General features: G+C 34.1%; 1 protein-coding gene across 1 annotated transcript; it reads left to right on the forward strand.

Annotated features, from left to right (window-relative positions):
• Positions 1-7,941: 7,941 nt before the first annotated feature.
• On the forward strand, positions 7,942-19,675 carry LOC143462408 (charged multivesicular body protein 1a-like). Its single transcript, XM_076960563.1, has 7 exons — positions 7,942-8,126; positions 9,624-9,721; positions 13,696-13,757; positions 17,147-17,237; positions 17,790-17,918; positions 17,998-18,188; positions 19,217-19,675. Exons 1-7 carry the CDS (start codon positions 8,093-8,095, stop codon positions 19,248-19,250), a joined length of 639 nt encoding a protein of 212 aa, XP_076816678.1. The 5' UTR covers positions 7,942-8,092; the 3' UTR covers positions 19,251-19,675.
• The last annotated feature ends 2,706 nt before the right edge of the window (positions 19,676-22,381 follow it).

Here is a 22,381-nt window from a genome sequence, read left to right on the forward strand (position 1 = left end):
TAGGTGGCCTTAACAGTAAAGGCCAGTACTTGGGGCCAAGCCTAAGAGTGATTTCAGATCATGAAATATCGGATATCACTACCGGTAGTTTCCCTACGTTTGGAAGTGTGCAGTGTGGCCTACATGACAATGTAGACCTGGGGTGTCCAACCTTTTTCGCCAAAGGGCCACAAGCGATTTATGAATGATTGCGCGCGGGCCACTTGAGTGTTTATTGCTAATTTCTAATTAAAACTCTCATACCAAAATTCTAATCTTAAAAATACGTATTATCCTCTTTTACAATTATAAGAAAAATAAACATACCAAGTTATAGTAAATTCAACAAAGTTTTTACTACACGTCGACATTTTAATGTGAAGTTTAGCACTGTTTTTCTCTAACAAGTTTGGCAATAGTTCGGTGAGATGGACGATGTAGCAATGCGACGCGAGTTTTCCATATGACTGTCAGAAATTAGTAAAATAACAATTAATGCCAATTTCTCGGAATGTAAGTTCGCCATAAATTACGAAGACGATTCAGTTCATAATATAAGTAAGTTATTTCGACAAATACCGCGCGGGTCACTCAGAACTTTCCGGCGGGCCACGGGTTGGACACCCTTGGTGTAGACTTAGTCTATTACTGTGATGTTGTAAAGCAGGGTGGTCCAAGACTGCCAGCACGAAGGTCCACATTAAGGTTTGAGGAAAACATTGCGGGCCACAAATAAGGGAAACTCTATAGTCTAATGTAAGCAATTAAAGGACTGAGTTTACTGATCTAATCGACCTAATGTTTTGCCACACTTCTTGACACTTTCTGCTTGTAAGCGACTCCAACAAAGAGCAAAAATCATCGCATTATGACGATTTTAATAGTAAATTGTAATAATTTAGATAATTGCAGTTTTTAGTAAGCGATTGCTTGTTCTCTGGCAACAAAAAATGTGTCATTTAAAATATGCGCGTGTTGTATTACGTGGCTATACCATGGGTATCTTATAAAGCACTAGATTGTTCAACTCGCCTCTGGAATTGAAGCCAAATGGAAACTTTGCGATTCAGCCATTAAGGGACCCAGTCAGCCAGTACCAACAGTGGTGTTGAATTTGGAGTTGTATCCACAGTGGTCTTGTCTCCGGTAAGGTATATTTATAAAAAGCCTAGTTGTAAGGTTATATAGAACTTATACAGGCTTGGACTCTTATACATCGTAGGATATGCCAATAGCGTATATTTTTAAAACTCATAACTTTAGCACGATATTCTTTTAGAGATAGGCTACTGGAATAATCGGAGATGGGCATTGATATAGTACCTTCATACATTACATTTTAATACCATGTTCCGAATCCCCGACGAGAATGTGTTAGATTGTAGGCTATACCGTCAATACTGGACTACCTTTTTCAAGAACTTTTAGTCTGTCTCAGCAACTAGGCTAGCCGCTGTTAACTGTAGTCTATAGGCCCAGATTTCTATTGTGTCACACTTGAACTACAAACAAGAATCTGATTTGTTGGAGCCTAGTGTAAAATTTGGTAAAAAAGTGCATAAACATTTAGCCCAATTTATTTGCATTTAAAATTTTACAGGTCAAAATTTGAAAAATTTAATTTTAAAAAATTTGCGCGCAAAATGTCTATACGTATAATAAGTCATTTCAGCATTCCCCGCTTTCATATGCAGAGTGACCTAGCGGTCAAAAACAGTTTCCTGGCATTTTTTTGGCGGCTGCATTCAAATGACTTTAACCCAGGGTAGCCTAGACAAACTTTACATCTCCGGTAACGAGGGAACTTGCATGTTGTCGTTAGTAATTTTGTTGTAAAATAAAATCATTTCAGCATCAAGAGAAGAGTAAACGAAAAAACGACTGAGGAAGTAAACTAAAAACATCTCTGATCTTTTTTAAACATGCTTAACAAAATGTTTCAGAAATGAATTCAATCATTCTCTAGTAAACATGTAACGTATTGGGATGTGTGCTGCGCGACTGGATGTATTACAATAACGTCCTTCTATGTCACATGCCGTCTTGGCAGCTTCTATCTTTCTTTTAGCGAAATGAACTTTGAAGTTTGATGACGTTTACGACTATTCCTCGATACCAGTGGTTCCCAACCTTTTTTGGTGTCGGGGCCGAATTTCAAACTTCAGAGTACGTATGGAGCCGCAAGAAAACACTCAAGTAATTATAACGAAAATTTTAAAGCATGAAATCATGTACCAACGAATAGCAACATTAACAAGAAAAATAACACAAATCAATTTAATGTCCAACTTGGCATTGGCTTTGAGCTTTAACAACTTTGTCAAAGCGAGGCGCAATTGTGGTTTAGGATTCAGGAGGCGGTTTATGATTCACAATAAGTAGACAATGGACCATTCACGACAGTATAAAGTAGTCTACAATGTGTAACTGTAAGATGTAAAATGAAAAATATGTAAACAATTTTGAACTAACGCTATAAATTTTGACCAATTTTTGACTTTTTTTGACATGTCAAAAAATATTTGCCCTAATTATTATAAATAGATTTTTTATTTTTTTGTGGTCAATGAGAGCCGCAAGAAAGCTTACCTTGGAGCCGCGGTTGGGAACCACTGCTCGATACTAACGAATCTCATCTCAAGGCGTGATTATTGCTGATTAGTGGGTGTTTTGGAGTGATTTGCATATTGTCAAATAAACACATACTAATTTCCAATTTTTTTTTAATTAATTTTGTTTAGTTTGACCGTGTGAGCCAGAGATAGCTCGACATTTTAATCGTGATCAATATGAGTACTACATCGGAGTAAATTATTCAATAAAAATAGGTGTCTTGAATGCAGAGATACAGTGCCTTTTAAATAAGGTCATGACATTGCTTTTTTAGCAAAACCAATTTGTGAAGTCAAGTGCAAAACGACTTGCCCAAACGGTAAATGTTATCCAAGGTCTAAATTTTTGATTAAATCCTGACAACTTCATGTAATTGTAGCAACCATTGAGACTGTTACGTCACATACAACTGCACAATCCAATCAACTCCAGTTTTCGGCGCACAGCTCCACTCACACTTGACTGATCGAAACAAAGATGGCATCGTTGAACTTTGGAAGATGTTTCTCACCAGCAATGGCAATTACTTTGGCAAAAATCCAACACAACGCCACCCAGCGAGTCGTAAACTTGACGTATGTTGAGAGCGTAATATCTCACCAGCGTCGCACCTTTTATCAGACAACAACGGAGGGCCGCGGAATTTCCTGTTCTTTATTTTTGTATATATTTTTTGTTGTTGAGTATTGTTTAAGATATAGGCTACCTTTTTGTTTACGACCGTTGTTGTTTGGTTTGTGTGTTGTTCTGTGCGGTTTGCTGGAAGCCAAGTAATTAGGATTCCCTTTCTGACAATTTGCTTGGCCTTACCAAGTGGTTACACTTCTTAGACATTTCAATTCATTCTACAGAGGATTAGTTTTAAATTAATTTAGACTTTGGGAAAAAAATGAAAGTGACTATTTCATCGAAAGTAGGTCAGCCAGTAGTTGAAGGTAGGTGGTTAGGTTAGGAGAATTGGCATGGAAATACTTGATTTAAGTTATTTGGGGTTTGATTAAAGTTAAATTTAGATTAGTAGGCTATTGGTATATTTAGATTAGGCTTAGGTTACTATCAGAATTGTAACCAAGTCATCAAACTCGAGTCGCAAGTGAAGTCAAATCATTTACGTTTAATTAACAGTCAAGTCGAGTATTGTGGTTAACAAGACTTGAGAGTTGAGTCGATTAATATTAGAAAACAAGCCCAACAGAAAGCTAAAACTCTCGTTCCATCAACCACAAACTTTTAGGATTATTACAAAATTTGCTTCAATTGGCAGCATCGTAGACAAATAATATCATTTTAAGTTACACTTTAATATATTCCGACCAAAGAATAAAGATTCATTTTACTTTAATGTTGAAATGTTATTAAAAAGAACTGATTCGAGTCATTTTGTACTTTCTTGGGAAGGGACTCACATCAAGTCGAGTCTTTGAAAAAAGTGACTCGAGTCATTACGAATCGGGTTACTATTTTATAACATTGAAGTTAGATTAATAACAAATTGTAAAAAAGAGCTTTGAAAGGACGATCTTTTCCGGTGAAATAGTGACACCCAAAAAAATTGATATTAAGTTGAAAAACAACATTTATTTCAATTCGCAACCTAGCTTAGTATTTTAATCATGAGCAGTGAGAGTTTGGGTCAGAGGAGATAAGTTTTAGGTTGATCTACATTTTGGAAAAAATATTATGTCGTATTAAGTTAAAAATTAGAATATATTTCAATTCATTGATTAGCGTAATTGCCGTTTACCGTATTCGTAATTTCCTACTTTGGTAAACTCCAAGGGGGGGGGGGGGGCGGTAAACCAAGTGTCAATTTCATCGGCCACAGTTTACCGAACTAAGAAAATACCAGTTGTGTAACCAGCTAATCGTTTACCGAAGTAGCTTTTATAACTTGAGTTACCGGTAGCTTGCGAAATAGACACTGCATTTTAAAAGGTTAAGCTTAGGGACCTGAGTCAAGCCAGCGGACACCTTCTGGCAGACATTTTCTTTTCAAAGAACACTATAAAGTTAAATTTAAACTTCTGATGGGGAAGGATATCCAAAATATTGAAGAAAGAGATAAAAGTCGTAAAAAGATTGAAAATTAACCCCAAATCCTTTAGGCATTAATTACAATCGTGTCTGCCGGCACTAATTAGTGACTTCTACGGCGGCAGACCACTTTCAACTTATCAAATATGAATTCAAATTTAACGTGATAAAATTAAATTTTTACTTCCTGTGGGAAACGATTTCCAAAATTGCGGTCAAAACGTCGAAACAAAGATCAAAAATTGACTCAAAAAAATTGAAAACGTTTTGTAAGTTCCATCCTAAATGTCTACGTGGAAGCGAGGAAAGAGAATGGCAGTGGAAGTATAACACTAGGAGAGAGGACACCGGGTAAAAGCTGGACAGGACGCAATCCGCGGATCGTCCATGGACGGTTGAAAATTGACGATTTTTGCTTAATCGTCCATGGACGGTTATTAAAAAAGGCTTAAATAAAAAATGGCTTAAAAATAAAAATGTCGGTCGTTTTTCTATAAATCTCTTTTACACTAAATTTGTACAAAACAGTATGGTTTAGTGCTCTTCTGAAAATTTATCTGGCATACTCCCACGACCTTAAAAACAGCAAGGTCATAACATGCTACAAATACTGCTGTTCTAATAAAAAACCCAACAACCTATCAGTATCAAAATCGATCTGTTCCTCGCAAGAACTTTCGTTAAGGATTCTTTGAGCTTTCTGTAATATGCCACTTATAGATAGAAAAGCTATTTTTTACAATTCATTAAAATCCAATTTCATTCTAGGAATATACATAATTTTACATTGTGATGCCAAATAGTGATAATGATAATAGTGATTATATACTTAATCTTCACAAATTTGGATACATCCTTTCTAAAAATACCTTTAAAGCAAGTGGGCCACAATTCAAACTATCTTGTTGCCTTTCATGTTTTCTCTGCTGAAACATCCATTTATTTCAAGTGCCACGAAACAATTTGCCATTAGCACGTAAAATTTATCTAAAATAGCCTACACTTACAATATCCAAAAGTGTCCATGGACACCTTTATCATATCCAGTTTTTAAGTCCATCCTAAAACAGTCCATTGACGCTTTCCTCATATCCGCTATTTAAGCCTATCCTAAAACAGTCAATTGATGCTTTCCTCATATCCGCTATTTAAGCTTATCCTAGAATCGTCCATTGACGCTTATGCAAAAATCTTCCGTTTTCAACCGTCCATGGACGATCCGCGGATTGCGTCGTGTCCAGCTTTTACCCGGTGTCCAGCTTTTACCTGGTGCCCATGTTTTAGTATGGTGGAAGTCAATTTTCCATTGGATAGTTTTATTCTATTTACCGATAAAATACTTTATAAAATGTCAGGTTAACAAATCTAGACTCGTGCAAATTTTACATGTTAACTAGGCCTAGGCTATTTCCCATAGAACAAAGTGTAGATAGACACTTTGACACATATTAGTTGTTTTGCAAGTCTCAATTTTGTTATATTAACTTACAGTTTAGTTGCTCAAGTTATATCCAGGATGCCAGATATGTTAATTACGAAAGCTTAGCTACAACAGTGCTAGGTGGTGCTCATAACAAATTATAATTATGAAACTTACTTTTGTTATAAATTATCAGTTTGCAACAAACTTTCAACTTAAAAAAAATTCAAAAACTACTGGGTTTGCACTATGTAAATTCTAGGGTGCTGATTTCAAATATGGTCTTAACTATGACCTTAACTGTGGCAATCACTTGAGCCCAAAACACAAGATAAAAGCATAATAATACTTCAAACGCTACAACGTGTTACCTGTGATAAGGCGTACACCTACATTTTGGCGAAAAGTAAAGTCAAAATTACAAAAAATGAAAGGTGATGTGACAAAACGAAGTTCGTATATATTTGTGTTCAGCGCACCGGAAATATCCAGAAACACGTCTTTGCAGTTTTGAATTTTTTATCCCATTTTTGGGTACATTTTATTCACACAAAACATAGCTAAAATTACCTTTATTAACACTAGGAAAAGGCAATTGATATTTGTGTGATATATGCTCTTGGTCGGCCCACACTGTCTTCAGAAATTGGACAATAGCAGAAAACAATGTTTGTAATGTGACATAATAATACTATGTCCTTCAATAACTATTGCTTGATCAAAAATTGACAGGAGTTTTTATCTTCGGTATTGCTTAAAGTCGATTATGAAAAGTATGGCAGCGACACCGCTAAACGGTTAGTGATACCACTGCACAAAACCTGAAAGGAAATTTGCTTGCTTCGTGCAAATGTAGGTCACGCCAATAACCTTTATTTATATTTTAACTTGTGTTTATAACATAGAACAAGAATGAAAAAAATAAATTACGTTGTCAAAAAAGACTTGCTGGGAAATATCTTTGACTGCTGTCAAAAAGAAAAACAAATTTTAATATATATACTGAAATTTTAATATTCTATATTGTATTAAGTAATAAGTTGTGATATTAATCTACTTTGCCAAAAAACAACAATAATACCACGTTATTATCACAAAACAACGCGCGTGCATGTACAGAAAAAATAACGGAATTACTGACAGCCATGTGTCACGTAATTTGATTAGCAGCTACAGTCAACACTAGGCTCACGCTTTTACTTATGGCTACTGATCTTGAAGGGACCAGTCATGCCGACCAACCTACCGCCCTAGTTGGACCCCTGGTCATTGAGACCAATTTTTGCAATTTGTTCGCTTAAATCATTCATTTTGGAGGCATTTGCATCTTCTTTGCAACTGGTACCTTTTTATGTCTTAATCTAGTGTGGTCCTAAATGGATGCTATATTATGTAAATTGATTTCACTGCAAAACTATTTTGATTACAGTATTTATTCGATTGTAAGCCTATGCTTACAACGATTTTTTAATGTCATTTGTGCGGTTTACATTCAAGGGCAGCTTACATTTCTTATCAAGCAAATATTTTATTTGATGCTATTTTTTTAATTGTCTGCACTTCTTTGACAAAACTCTTTTAACCTGGCCCTTGGATAAAATAAGAATTTTCGTCAGTGGCTATCGCTCTCTCTGTGGGTAAAACGAGAATTCTTGTTTTGCAATCACAGCTGTTACACGAATCGTTATGTGCTGTTTTAACACACATGTTGTGCGGCTTACATTAATTTTTTAGCACTTATCGGATGCGCTTTACAATCCAGGGCGGTTTACAATCAAGTTAATACAGTAGCGGAATGTTTTGCTAAGTTGACCTTTTTTGTCGAAACAAAGTAGTCCAGATTACTGAGGTCTGACTTTATAAAGAAAGATTTCTTTCTTTACTGAGCTTTAATTTTAAGAGGTAAGAATAATCAGAATTACTAAAGTTTTCAGTTTCAGCCTGTGAAGTAATTTTACAATAATTTGAAGTGTATTTTTATGTTGTTTTGAAGAATCCTGTGATTAATAAAGTTTTTTATATCCGCATTGATTCATTTTCATAATTATGGATTTCTTCAAAAAGAAACCTTCTATTGACGGTATGTACATTGTTTGAAATTTAGATTTTCACCAGTTTTATGAATCACTCAAATTAATTAATGCCTAGATCAGGGGTGTCCAAACTACGGCTCGCGGGCCAACTGCGGCCCGGCACCTGTTTATTATTGGCCCACGGCCATCATTGAGCTCACAAACTAACAAACCTTTTTTTAGTATGGTGTACATAAAACTTTTCAACTTTAAACTATTCAGGTGCATATTATTTTTCGAAGCATTTAGTGGTAATTATTAACTTGCCTTTGTTAATTGTGAAATGAACTAAGTTACGGTACGTTATTGAGCAGATATTGCATAGAAATTATGTATGTATTAGAAAATTATGTATCACAAGACCTGTTTTTAATCTAACCAATAATGATAAAAATATAAACCATGGCTTAAGATTTTAAAATGCCGTATACTAAGAATTTGTAGCGCCATATTATATCCTTAGTCGTGCTAAAGGACACATGTTTTGGATCTAATCACTAGGAATGGCCAAAGTAAAATCCTACTAATTTCTAGAATAGACATGGCACTTCGAAAATTTTAAATCCAGAATTTCGAATCTAAACGTTTTATTTCTTGTGAGTGACAACAACGTTAACAAAATGCAATTTAATTCAGCTAAAACATTCCAAGTCCTGAATAGCCATACACTCAGCAACGGGTTTTTTAATTTTGTTGTTTCAAAACCCCAAAAGTACTGTAGACCTATAAGCCTACTACTAAAGCGATAACTTATAGCCAAAAAAAGCAGCAGTAGGCTTATATGTCGTATCAATTTCTACCATGCAGAATTGTTACATATTATTTATAGCACTTAGAATGAATGAACGTAAGTTTGGCAATTTGCCCAAGAAATTTAGCAATGATCAAAGTAACTAACATGCGTTTTTGTAGACATCGACTTCATTGTTTGCAATCAGTTAAAAACTATAGATGTCCTGAGCACTTAACATATACCGGTATATGTCTTTCTATATATACTTCTTGTTTCCTTAAAATTATGACACAAAGTAATTGTTTCCTTTGTGCCTTACTTACAACATGTCTTCTGAGCAAAAGATTGGGAGTTATGATTTATATGTAGAATGATTAAAAAAATGCATTCCACTGTTTTGGCTCATGAATTTATTCTATAAAATATCTTGTTTGTTTGCTTATATGTTTTTTCTATTTATCCTCTTTGCACCTGGGTAAAATGTGAGCTTGACATAGTATGGTGTAGTTACTAACTACTGTAGACCTCGTTAAGTCGCCTCCTATTGCTTGAACCCGGATAAAAGCCTATTGTTTTCTGTAGTATGAAGCTCTGCTAAGTCGTCTTTGCCTAACTCAGCTATTCGCTTTACTTGCCACCGTTCTTGCTACTATGACCAAATTAATTTGCATAAGCAGTCTAACCTATCAAATACTAAGTCAGCATGGTTGCATGACAAACTATCTCTTGCAAAATGATATGTGGTTTTACCCAAGATTTTCTAAATTTTCAGAAACCTTGTTCCAGTTACGATTCACCTGCAAGCAACTTGACAAAATGGCCGCAAAAGCAGAAAAAGAGCAACAACGGGAAGTGAATAAAGTTAAAAAAGTAGGATTCTTATAAATTTTATCTTAAAACAATTTTCACATGTCAACCATGGTATCCGGAATAAATGAGAAAGCAAAAATTAACACAGTGAAATCTCATTGATTTGAATCGTTTTGTTTTCATTACATTATTCCAGATGAGTAAGGTTATTGTGCAACCGGGTTCCCTCGAACCTATTTTTCAGTGTTTTTCAAAAATTTTTAACTGGTGGAAAAACTTTTCGCCGATGTTGCAATGAGCTAAATTAAGAACTTCATTTCGGACAGATATTAGCCTAAAAATAGTACAGTATATGATTCAGATTAGTCCTGTATAACATTATAAAACTTCACATGATTTACTTTACATGTAGAATGTTTATAAAGCAATGGATGTTTGCTCTTCGTTTTCTTGTTTTACTTTATTTCTTTTTTAGCTGTATTTCTTAACAATTCAATGGCACACATTATGTGTTTAGTGTTACAACAAAAAAAAAAACAGAGCAAAGAAAAGTTAGAGATGTCAACATTAAGTCTTATTCAAAGAAATTTGGTTTAACTTTTAATCAGTCAATTTTTAAATTAGTTATTACCATACACCGAATGGATTTACTGTAATATTTTTGTAATATTTGTTTCAAAATTTAGTTTTCAAAGTCAGACAGAATTGGGTTTTGGAATAAAAGCATACCGTTGTAGGAAGAAAGCTATTCCATGGAAATTTATGTTAGTTGATCATTATGATTGTGATATTTTGGTGTTAATTGATATATACAGACTTTGTGATGATTAAGAACATTCACCAAAGCCACTTTTAAAAATATTAGTTTGGCTACGCCTCAATAATATGACTCAACGGGCAGATCTAGAAAGTTTTAAAAGAAGGTGTTCTGCTGAGTTTCAATGGCGAGGATTCCCCAAGTATTGGAAATTTTGCCATTGGAAGTTTAATTGACCTCTAATTTTTGTGTTAATAATTCACTTCATCACACAAAAATGATCAACTTACTCATATCAAACAGAGATTACAATTTAGTTATTATAATTAAGTCAACTTGTTGTTAAAATTTTTGCAAAATTATCTTCTAATCCAGTAGCTTTCAACCTTTTTTTGTTAATGGACTCCATTAGGGAATTTTTGAAGAATGCAGACCCTCACATACATAAGATTCTAAAAAGTTATTACGTTTTTAACATTTATGGCTCATAATACAGAATTGTTGCAATACTACTACAAATTTTCCACAAAATCATAATATGCTCTTTAATCAGTTTACTATCATCTTCATGACTTACTTACATATTACATTTGGCTCCACAGTGTATTGCTGATCTGTAGTCTGACGTTATAACAACCGTTCTGAACAATTGCTTCAGTTTACAATCAATTTAAAACCTTATCTAGCTTGATACTGGCCACCATAACTAAACAAAATAGCAAATGTGAAAGATAAATGAAATCTTTTTGATTGTTTAACTGAAGTTCATTGTAATATTCACTGACCACCTGAAAGATTTCCGTGGACCATCGAGTGGTCCATGGACATCAGGTAAAGGTTCTAAAATTATATCTTAATTAAATATTTGTCTATGATGAGACCAGACAATCAAAGTTACCCCAATATGTCGAAGTTTCCTCCTCTCTCTTTACGCCGACCAGATTAAAATCATTTGACCAGTGGCATCAAACTCATTTGCATCAGGAGGCAAAACTTGAATGCTAGTTTAGGTCGTGGACCAAAGGATTTAGGTTAATTAAAATATTTCATGGACATAAACATAAGCATTGACTTTTATTTTTGTACGGAGTGTCATGGCAACCTACTGTCATCAATGCAGAAAAATTTTGAACCGAGTTAAAGCATGATTGTTCACTTGCTTTCTGCTAATCGTCGGAAGTGAAATTGTGATGTTTCTGAGACCTGGCTGTGTGAAGCAGGCGGTCACCTCGATCATTTTGGGCGAGCGATTAATCGCTCCACTTGAATGCACAAGTTGGACAGTTTTTAAACCTTGCAAATGTTGATAACCAAATATTCAAAAAACTTCATGATGAATTAGTTTTCAATTTATAGCCTATTCTCTAGATTATAAGATCTTTCAAAGGTCTCAGCGTTTAAGTATGTTTTTAAGGTTTATCTTTATTAGCCACCTCACGTTAATTTTTTTGTGGCAGAAGTTTTGCATTATATATTTATTAAACACAAGAGACCTGTTTTCCACTACTTGAACATCATCTAAATTTTGTGGGTTGTACTTCACATTTGCTAGCAATGCTAAAACGTTACATGTAATAGTAAATGCATCCAATAGAATTAGGGCAAAACAAATACTCAAGACCTGTTTACTTTTACCGATCTTTTTTCTTTGTTAATACCTTATGAAACTAATGAGACCACAGCTTTAGATTGCAAGAAGTTGATATTAGACAAAATCGACCGAAGTTTGTGCCCAACAGAGACAAATAAACTTTTGCCCATTTAGCTACCGCCTGTCAATCGCTTGTTGGCAGTAAGTCCAACTTGAAAGTCAACAAAATTGCGCTGATATATGGGGAACCATAATAAACCGGAATTACTGTTTGGCGTCACATATATATACTTTGCTTTTAATGATAAGTAATTTAGCAAAATTGCAAATTGTTATATTGCACAGTGACAAAACTTCACCGAAAATAATTAGATTAAGCTCTCACCGCTCATGCAACGAAAAAAGCTGTTAAATCATGACCTGTTTTCGCTTTACTGCAAGTGCAGGGGACTACATCAAGAAAAGCGTGTAATAAGACGAAAAGAACCTTTTTCTTAGATTTAATAAAAAGCAAGAAAACTATTAATCAATTTAAGCGATTTAGGTTTAGTTTGAAGTGAAAACTTCCCCTGATGGAATGATAAAGTAAAAATGTTTTATACATTGTATTCATAGACGAATAGTGTACATTATTTGTACAAATACCGCTTATTTTCTAATATTTGCCAAATATATTAATTGGTGTTCATAGCAGCACATCCCCAATGTCAACCAGCCAAGTACAATAAAATGTCTTTCGTTTGTACCTGTACATTCTGTTAATAATTATTCCGATCTTTTATGCAACATCAGGAATTCCATATCTTCCTGTTTTCTCGGAAGTCTAAATTTGAAAAAGATATCTCAGTGTCACAATAAAGTATGATTGAGACATAAAGTCAGTACAGTTTAAATTATAATATTTGTGTTAAAACAATTCTTATACAATTTTAAATGTATTTATTAAGTTTATCACACTCGTGGAGTCAGAGAGTGGTTTTTCTGAAGTTCTGGTTAATTTCAAAAGGTGGTTTCTCCTTACAACTTGAAATGGCAAGATTTTGTTTAACAGTATCGCAGTTTTTGTCACTTTGTTGAAGATCTCACCTCAGCTGAAAACGCTGCTTTGAAGAGGTCACCACTGTTGTTATAGTCTACCATTTGTTAAGCAGAATAAAAAAATTACTGGAACTGAATACCAAATGAAAACTGTCCACATAATTTTAAGAAAAAGATAAATATGACACTAAATTACCCTTGTTGGTATGGTACAGCGTTAAAATACCAGCTGGAAAGCTAACAGTAGACTTTGTTACGGCAAAATATTAAAACCTTTAGGTTATGCCACATTGTGACAGGAAACTTTGGTTTTTATTTTGCTTGCTACTCGCCTAATGCCCACAGTTTTGTTGTTATTCAAACACAACTCGTATATCAATGCCAGTTGAAGACTTGCGCTACCGTATCAAAATCGGTAAGCTCAGATTGGCAAATATAAAAAAAAAACAATTTTGAAAAAAAATTTTTAATTTCACTTTATTAGTTTACTCTACTATCTATTTTTGCAAAAATATGTACAGAAATGATATTTGCATATAAGCAATGATATGTTATGCTACTAATGCTTTGGAATTGATAACGTTACAAATTTTATATATATACACTATACAGTATCACCTAGAATATTAAAGAAGTGTACAATTGCAGGCTTTAACTGAAGGTCCTGGTAGATATGAGTTCGCTCAGCTTTATGCTGAAAATTCAATCAGGTAAGGTTTATTTAAATGTATCCTATCACTTGCAATATCAATCAAGTTGTTGAAATTTTTTTTATCATTCATTTTATTTACAAAACTTTATAAAGGTATTTGGTCTTGTTTAACATTGTTGTAGTATTGAGTTAATAAGCTGTGGTAATTGTGACTCAAGGCATTTTGTGCTGATCAAGGGCACCCACTTATTTTTTTGGTAGAGTAACGGTTTTATTCTTGTGTAGTGTCTCTCAAAGTGGGCGATACCCCCCTACCCCGCACAATATATAAAAAAATGGGGGAAAAAGCAACGGCTCTACAAAGTGCTATCCAGAAATATATCAGTTATAAGTAGGGCAATTATTTTTTGACTTGTCAAAAAAAGTCAAAATTTGGTCAAATTTTTAGCGTTAGGTCAAAATATGTTAAAATTGTTTACAAAGTCAAAATTTTTTACAAACTGCATTGCCGTGGTTTCGTAGAGGTTGCACTGTCATTGAACTTTTCATTTTACATTTTACACCTTGTAGCCTACTTTAAACTGTTGTAAATGGCCCATTGTCTACGTATTGTGAATCATAAACCATTAAGTGAAATAATTAGGTTGATATGGTGTGATGCTCAACACATCTCAAAACGTGTAAAATTTTTGCAAGGTCATAAGTCATTTTGCGGCAGCTGTAGGTTAGGTGCAGCTCTTGTTTCGGTTTTGCTTTAGATACTTCATGTGTATCTTTAGCTTAGACAAATGTATTGAACAGTTTTTGTTGTGTCTTAGCTGCTGTGTTTTGGCAGTGATTTGTAATTAGCTCATTTCCATTTTTAGAATAGGCTAGGTCCGTGTTCAGATTTTGCCCTTCTGTTAGACTTTTGCACATTCTTTCGTTTTAGTTAGATTAGCCTACTGCCATATTTGGCTCCAACGTTGCCACTTATTTTGTATTCTGTCCTATTTCTATGTGTGTCTACTTCCTTACCCTGTTTTTCAACTTAACTATTTAGTCAGCAATTTTATTCGAGAATAACCAGGGTCTTGTTTTTCTTAAAAAGCTGCTAAATTTTCATAGCTGTTTGTGATTTTTCGAAATAAATACAATAAATTTTAACGTTTTGTACAATAAAGCGTAATTTAACTACTTGAATTCTTCATATGTCAAAATTTGTCAAAAAAAAGTTTTTTAATGTCAAAATTTTCAATTTTTATGTCAAAATTTTTAGTTTTTTAGGTCAAAAAATAATTGCCCTAGTTATAAGCTACACAGGAAAGATCAACGCCAAAAATTCCTTTTCGCAGCAATTTAGAGTGACTTGCTTTCCAACACCAATTGATTTTGGCTGTACATTAAATGAGATTTTCTGATTGCTACAAGTTAGAGAGGTACCAATTCTGATGTTAAAATTGGCCACTTGCTGATGCATAGGCATCGGTTCTTTTTTTGCAAATGCATAAGTCGATGTTTTGTAAAACCTTTGACTTTTTTTCTGGAATTGCTTTTCCACCTTACATTAGCTTACATAACAAAGAAGGTTTCCTTGTATCGAAATAAAATTTCTTAAACTTCAAATGAAAAACCGATGTATAAAATAACCGTGTATCAAATAACAAATTATTACAACCGGCCTTATCTGCCGGTTCATTATTCCTTTTCCTATACTTCGCTTTTGAAGACACAATTGTAAATCTTTATGCTGCGCAGTGTTATCATTTTAGTCTGGTAGTACTGTATATGTCACAGTATTTCATTACTGCTATACAAATGCATTTTATTCACCTTTTTCCCTTAAAAGTCTTTAGCGAAATGACAATGCGGTGCCTTGTTGCCAATACGAGCTGCTGAGATGCTTTGTTTGGTTAAATTTAACTGCATTTCCGCCAAGGCATTGTTTATATTAAAGCGATTGTTTTGAAATATGGTCGACAAATCAACTCAGTGAGGCACTTCAAAACGTCAATGGTAACTCGTGACATTGATCTTATTCTTTTCGTATACTGTATATCAAATAATGTAGGTACAAAGGAGTGCCTCCAAAAGATACAAGTTTGCTTGGATCACTTTGACCGTAAAATTGAATTGAAAGTTTTTTTGAAAGTATGAATTTTGGACCTGTGTTTTTGGACCAGGTACAAAGACTTTCATAGTATTCAAAATGTAATAAAATCTAAAATAAAAGAAAACTAAGAATATACCATACCAACGTTTATAATGGAAGTTGAATGTCAGCTAAAAAGCGTGTTATTCACCAGTATGTTGATGCTCATGATTTTCAACAACATCCCTACAGACTTCAACAAGTACTTGGCTTGCAAAATTCTTTAATTTTATTGGATAATCATGTCTGGTCTATTTATTGCATGAACAAAAATTGACGGATGGGACATAACTTTTTTCCAGATTTTTGGTCGGGCTTATAAGCACCTCTTGTTTTCTGGTCCAATGTTTTTATCAAAAAAGATACATTGCACATCACGAACTGTAGGTTTAAAGTAGCTGTCGCTCTAAATAACCGTATTAGCGGAGCGTGCAGGGTTGTATTCAGTTTTGCTTAGGCGTACACTAAGAAATGTTTGCAATATTTGCAGAAATTTAAATTTTGAGACATAGTTGAAGAATTTTAAGTTTCGGTCTACAAAAACAAAACGCTTTGCATGTTTGTATAAATACAGGTTTACGACTTCAAAACTGGTAGGTTAGCTATCAAGGTTATAAAAAACCTAAAAATTGTGTTGTAATTGAGGCAGCGTACAAGTAAAATACCACATCGCATTAAATGTTGTTTTTTTGAAAGATCACAAACATCGGCCGATGTTGAGGGCTGACAAAAGAAAGAAAAGGTTTTACAGGTTTTAAAATATCAACGTCAGTATTATTTTGAAACAATAAATATGTTAAATGCCACAAGACAAAATAGTAATCTCGCCTAAACACCACCTATAAAAAGCCAAAGTTAAGGAAAGTATGTTAGAAAAATGAACAAAATACGCCACTATGGTATGTTTTGAATACCAACTGGATTTATCGGTCTATTCCTTGATGACAGGGGCTGATAATTTGCATGTAAACCACACCTAAATTAGTGCAGAAAGCAATATGCGTAAAACGCCATGACGAGTGTAGTCACGTTAAATAATAGAGCAATTGAACATCTTTTCTGAAAAGGAAATAGTGGCAGTCAACAAATTAAATTGCAGAACTTCATCAGGGATATTATTTTTGATATGAAACACTACAGATCCTGTGCCTTTTATATTAAAACAAACAGTATCAATGCTGTTTGCACTACCTAACAAAATAAGTTACTGATATAAATGTTCCAGAGGTGCTGACTACCAACAGTTTGGAGGTGGTTATCCGATGTGATACAATATATTACATTTACTGAATATACTTTTGTGAATTATGTTTCAGGAAAAAGAATGAGTCTCTGAATTATATGCGGCTTTCATCAAGACTGGATGGTGTGTCATCAAGGTTAAAGACGGCTCAATCCATGAAACAGGTATTTCAACGAAACTAGTAGGTTTCGATCTTGTAATTAATTTGTGCTAAAACCAACCAATCAACTAGGTGTATATTTTATGGTTTAGTTGGTAGCATGGATTTTGTGTTGAAATCTCTTTCGGCAATATGATTGCATTTTGTGGTAGGACAAGTCGGTGTACTGCTCAACCCTTGTTGCTTAATTTTCTATTAATTAGTATTCTCCTACTTGTCTGGCATATCTTTTAAGTCAAACACCACAAATAGATCCAATCTAATATGTATAGCAATCTCACCAAAAACACCCACTGCCGTTTAAGAATAACTTTTTTCAAGTATGTGAAGTTTTATTGACCACCTAGAAAATGTTTACTGATTAGTTAGTATGATGATAATCTAATTGTTGTTGCAGTTGTAGTTGCAGCTGCTATTAGGAGATTGTATCTTTCTTTTGTTTTTCATCAACATTTGGATGTTGATAATGTCAAAAGCTGTTTAATGTCAAATTTGGAAGATGACTACTGAATATTTGGTCCAAGATGTACATCTAAGCTGGTTTATATTTTACCAGTTAACCAAAGATATGGGTCACGTTACCGTTGCCCTTGATCAAGCAATGAAAAATATGAACTTGGAACAAGTAGCAAAAATCATGGACAAGTTTGAATCACAGTTTGAAAATCTTGATGTACATGCCACTGTAAGTTGAAAGAATTTTCATATTTTATACCTTTTATGCTTTTGGGTCATGTTTTTGTGCTTGCTTCCAAATGGTGTAGGTTATGGAAAATTCCATGGGTTCTGCAATGGCATCAACAGCACCACAAGACCAAGTTAATGCACTCATTCAACAAGTGGCTGATGAAAATGGCCTTGAAATCACAGCTCAGTTAGAAGACACTCCTATTGGTGCTGGTGCTTTGGAGCAAGAACAAGCTGGTCCTTCTCAAGAAGATGATCTGGAAAAAAGGTATCATATAATAATTGCTTGTTACACAGCACAAAGATATGGATGGGCCGGCCGTGACCAGATCTAATTTTCGTTTTTTGAGACTTGATCCATACTTCAAAAAATATCTGGCAGCTTTCTTTAAACTTTGCATGCAATTATGATGATAAATTTGTCGTTTAGTCACTTTGATGATAAAACGATTTTGTCTTCTGGTTAACACTGCCAAGCATTCATATTGACTCGTGTCTGATAAATCGGCTTACCATATACAGTTATACAGAACATGTCGATTTAAAGACCTGTTTCTGGGTACTACTGTTTAATTAAACTATCGTAGTTCGTCTAGAATTGTCCTGATTTTTCCGGGAAGTTTCTTACGCTACTTACATTTTAAAGAACATTGGGCAATGGCCAACATGATGTAGTACTGTGTATTACTGCAAATAACGAAGTGTAAGTTGACACAATAAAAATGCTTTTTATGGTCATGCAGCACCGTTACTTAGGTTTTAGAAGACGGTAGGAGAATTAGAATGTTGTCTTAGCTGACTAGGAAGTTGGAGTGTTTTGTGTATACAAACAATCTACGCTTCACGGATTCGGCTTGCTTCGTATATGCGTTGCAAGCAAATTGGCAAGACAGGATGCATTATTGTTTTTCCGTTTAATTTGTAGATAAATATAAATGTTTCGTTTGGTTGAATACATAATGTCGTTGCAATAGATTAATTGTTATACGTACTGCAGCACACCCAGTAGTGGTAAAGTTTACGCAATGAGACAATTGAAATTTAAAAGCATAAAAGTGCCTGCTACGAAAGTCATTTGTGACGACTTGCGTTGTGGTAACATGCGCTTTGTCTATATACAGAAAACAATTGCGCCGCGTCAACTAGCTTTTGCTATTATTTTGCCAAACCGGCCGATCCCTAGTATTTCAGTAAATGACATTATTTTAAATTGGTTTATACTGCACTTACGTACTTTTTACACCTTAGCTCGTAAATGTGCCAAGATGGTTTATTAACTAATAACTTCTGTTACAGGTTACGAGCGATGAGAAGTGCAATGCAAAGCTGATTATTGGAACTTACTTTTTCTTTTTTCTTCTGGGTTTTGCCTATGCATGCAGTTGAAACACACACTATTTTAATTTTTTCTGCCCTTTTTATAGTTAACGCTGATTTCGTGGAAGATATTGAGTATTCTTTTTCAACATATTACTATTTTACATATAAATAAGTTCTCATCCCAACAAATGTTCCCTCTAATAAGCTGTGCATAACTTTTCAGTGAAGTTTATAAACATACACTTTCATTGCGCACCCATGAACAGTTTAAAATTGGAGGAAACATTGCTCCTTACAATATTGAATGTATGTTTGTTGGAAATATAAAAATATTAGCAGCAACCAATTTTGTTAGTAGTGTTGTTATCATACTGATAATTATGTATGTTTTACAATTATGAATATTTTATTACAAAAATATGATTGCTGTTAAATGTTTTTTACCTTTGTAATATTAGGTATAAGTTTAGCTCTCTGCATTCTTACTGTCGTTGTTAAAAGTACCTACTTAAAATAGAGTTCAGATGTATCAAAAAGACGTCGCGTTATACATACAGTATACGTCGTAAACCGGGACGCGAACGACTCCGATATAAATTTTAAAGCCTTAAATTTATAGATTTTTTAAATAGGGTTGTAAAAATTGAAGCAGTTACACATAAAATTAGAAAACTGGAAACATCCAAACCAGAAATTGACCACAAACTGTCAACCAACAAAAATTAATCTCAATAAATATTCTTTACTGGAAAGTGAGGAAACTACTAAAGTAGGCTAGATAAATAATTTGTGCAAGAAAATACAATCCACTGGGAAATAACAGTACAATATTAACTGGAACTGTAAAACCGACAAATACGTCTCATAAAAACAATAAAACATGTTGTGCTGCAAAATAGAACTATAGAATTTAAAAAATGGAATTTTCGAAAAAGACGGCACTAGTTCTTTACCATCTTTTTCTGTTGCACCTTTATAAGCTCTGGCCTCTAACTGCTTATTTTTAAGCAAAATTGTTTATAGATCTAAGCAGCCTGCAAAGTATTAATACAACATTCGTACACGAATATTCAGCTTAACATAACTAAGGCAAAACTACGTATGAAAAAGCATTAGTCCTCTTATTCTCAAATTTCTGATGATCATGGCCTCAACTTACTTTTAAACATCTCCCTTTTCTCTTCAGAACAAATATTTTTAAGATAGTTTTAAAGTATTGTGGTCGGATGCAGTATATTGCTTGACGCTACCGCATTAAAGATGCACCACAAACGTGTAACAACGTCTACACAGTTAATTAGTGCGTAGCAACTAGGGTGGCATTTTCCAATAACATCACACCATTTCTTGCAATGTGTTTTCCCACTTTTGGTTGAGATTTATGAAGTTTTTTCCGAGAAAAGCTTATTCAAATAAGCCCCCAAATTCACCTGAAGTAAGCAGTTTTTGCTTATCATGTCACTCATCAATTCCCTATGCCCCTGTTCTTGTTTAGCTTGCGCTTTTATCAGTGACCGAGTTAGCTGACCGAATCGCCAGAATGAACATCTGTCGGACTTCGTTAAAACGAACTCTTATAAAACTTGTAAAATGGGAGTGTTCAAGATGCGACCCATTTAATTATTTTGTGTTCAAACGTGTACAGAATTTCAAATAAATGCCTTCTCCAGTAAGCATATTTGTTGCAATTTGTAGCCAACTGACAGCCACATTGTTAGATAATTCTAACAGTACGCAATAGCTATAGAGTTAAATTCTTTTAACAAGTTGATTAATGAAGAAACTATTTGTGCCCCAACACCTCTTCAAGTGTAGGGGAGACCGGGGCAAGTAGTTTTCTGTTTCTGAAATTTGGCACACAGATCTTAACGACGAGAAATGAAAAAATTATAGATTTTTACAAAAAAGGTTTTACTAATTTTTTTGTTAAATAATTAACTTATAGAACATTTTCATAATTTATTTTTAAAAAATAAATATTTCATAACTATTATTGATAATGTTTTTCAAAATAATATTGCTTTTACAAAGCTTTGTAATAAATTATTTTTATAACTTTATTTTTTATAACATTTTTAAATTAAAAGTTTTATAAGTTTATATCATTTTTGATAATAATGTACAAAAATATTAACATACATTTTTGACAATGATATTTTTTGTAAATATTAATTTTCATAAAACTAAATGTTTGGGATATCCAGAATCAATGTCAAGTTGGATTCCTAAATCAGAAAGTCTCATCCTAAATAAATATGTTTTGAATTTCAGAAATGAGTCCAGGTAATTTAGGTAAACATTGTTGCATGCGAAAAAATAAATATTAAGATATATATTTACTAATGATTTTATGGTGTACCAACACTTAATCACGCGACACATAATCACTTGGACTTGGAGAGCGCCTTTGTCTATAGCCTGCCGCTGTCTTACTGTTGTAAATCGTGATTATTTTAATTTAACGGACATTGCTATGACTAATAAAAACGGAACGATTCAGTGGCGTGGCAAACTCTACCAGAAAAGTCGGTGCCAGGCTCATATAACAACCGAAGGAGACCAAATCATAACTGACGCTGATGCTGAACATAACCACGGCGGCAACAAAGAGTCGGCTTTGGCAAGACAGGCTATCAGTCAAATGAACGTGAATATGGGTGAACTGTCAGCCAATACAAGCAACGTCATCGGGTGTGTAAGCAGAGACTTGGAATCAGGTGTACTCATGTACACTTCATACAGGGAATTGAAAAAGACATTCAAATGCAACGTGCAACGTTTCTGCAAGGAATTGCTGGTACTCAACCTTCTATTCCAATGCGGTACAAGGCACTGAAACTGCGCGTGCAAAACACAGTTGACCGTTATCTGTCAAGTGAAATTTTAGTTTATCTTCGTGCAGTTGCTCACATTTCCCATGTGTAGACATGCAATTTTCGATACTGTAAATGTGTGATTAAATGTCGCGTGATTAAATGTCCAAGTGATAATGTGGCGCGTGATTAAATGTCCAAGTGATTATGTGTCGCGTGATTAAATGTCCAAATGATTATGTGTCGCGCGATTAAATGTCCAAGTGATTATGTGTCGCGTGATTATGTGTCGCGTGATTAAGTGTCGCGTGATTAAGTGTCACCAAAC

Source organism: Clavelina lepadiformis, chromosome 6 (genome assembly GCF_947623445.1).
Source record: "Clavelina lepadiformis chromosome 6, kaClaLepa1.1, whole genome shotgun sequence".
In the NCBI taxonomy this organism is placed as follows: Eukaryota; Metazoa; Chordata; class Ascidiacea; order Aplousobranchia; family Clavelinidae; genus Clavelina; species Clavelina lepadiformis.

Coding starts and splice junctions, on each gene's coding strand:
- LOC143462408 (XM_076960563.1), top strand. CDS start 8,093: ATGGATTTCTTCAAAAAGAAACCTTCTATTGACG. Junction 8,127..9,623: donor AAAGAAACCTTCTATTGACG/GTATGTACATTG, acceptor CTAAATTTTCAG/AAACCTTGTTCCAGTTACGA. Junction 17,238..17,789: donor CGGCTCAATCCATGAAACAG/GTATTTCAACGA, acceptor ATATTTTACCAG/TTAACCAAAGATATGGGTCA.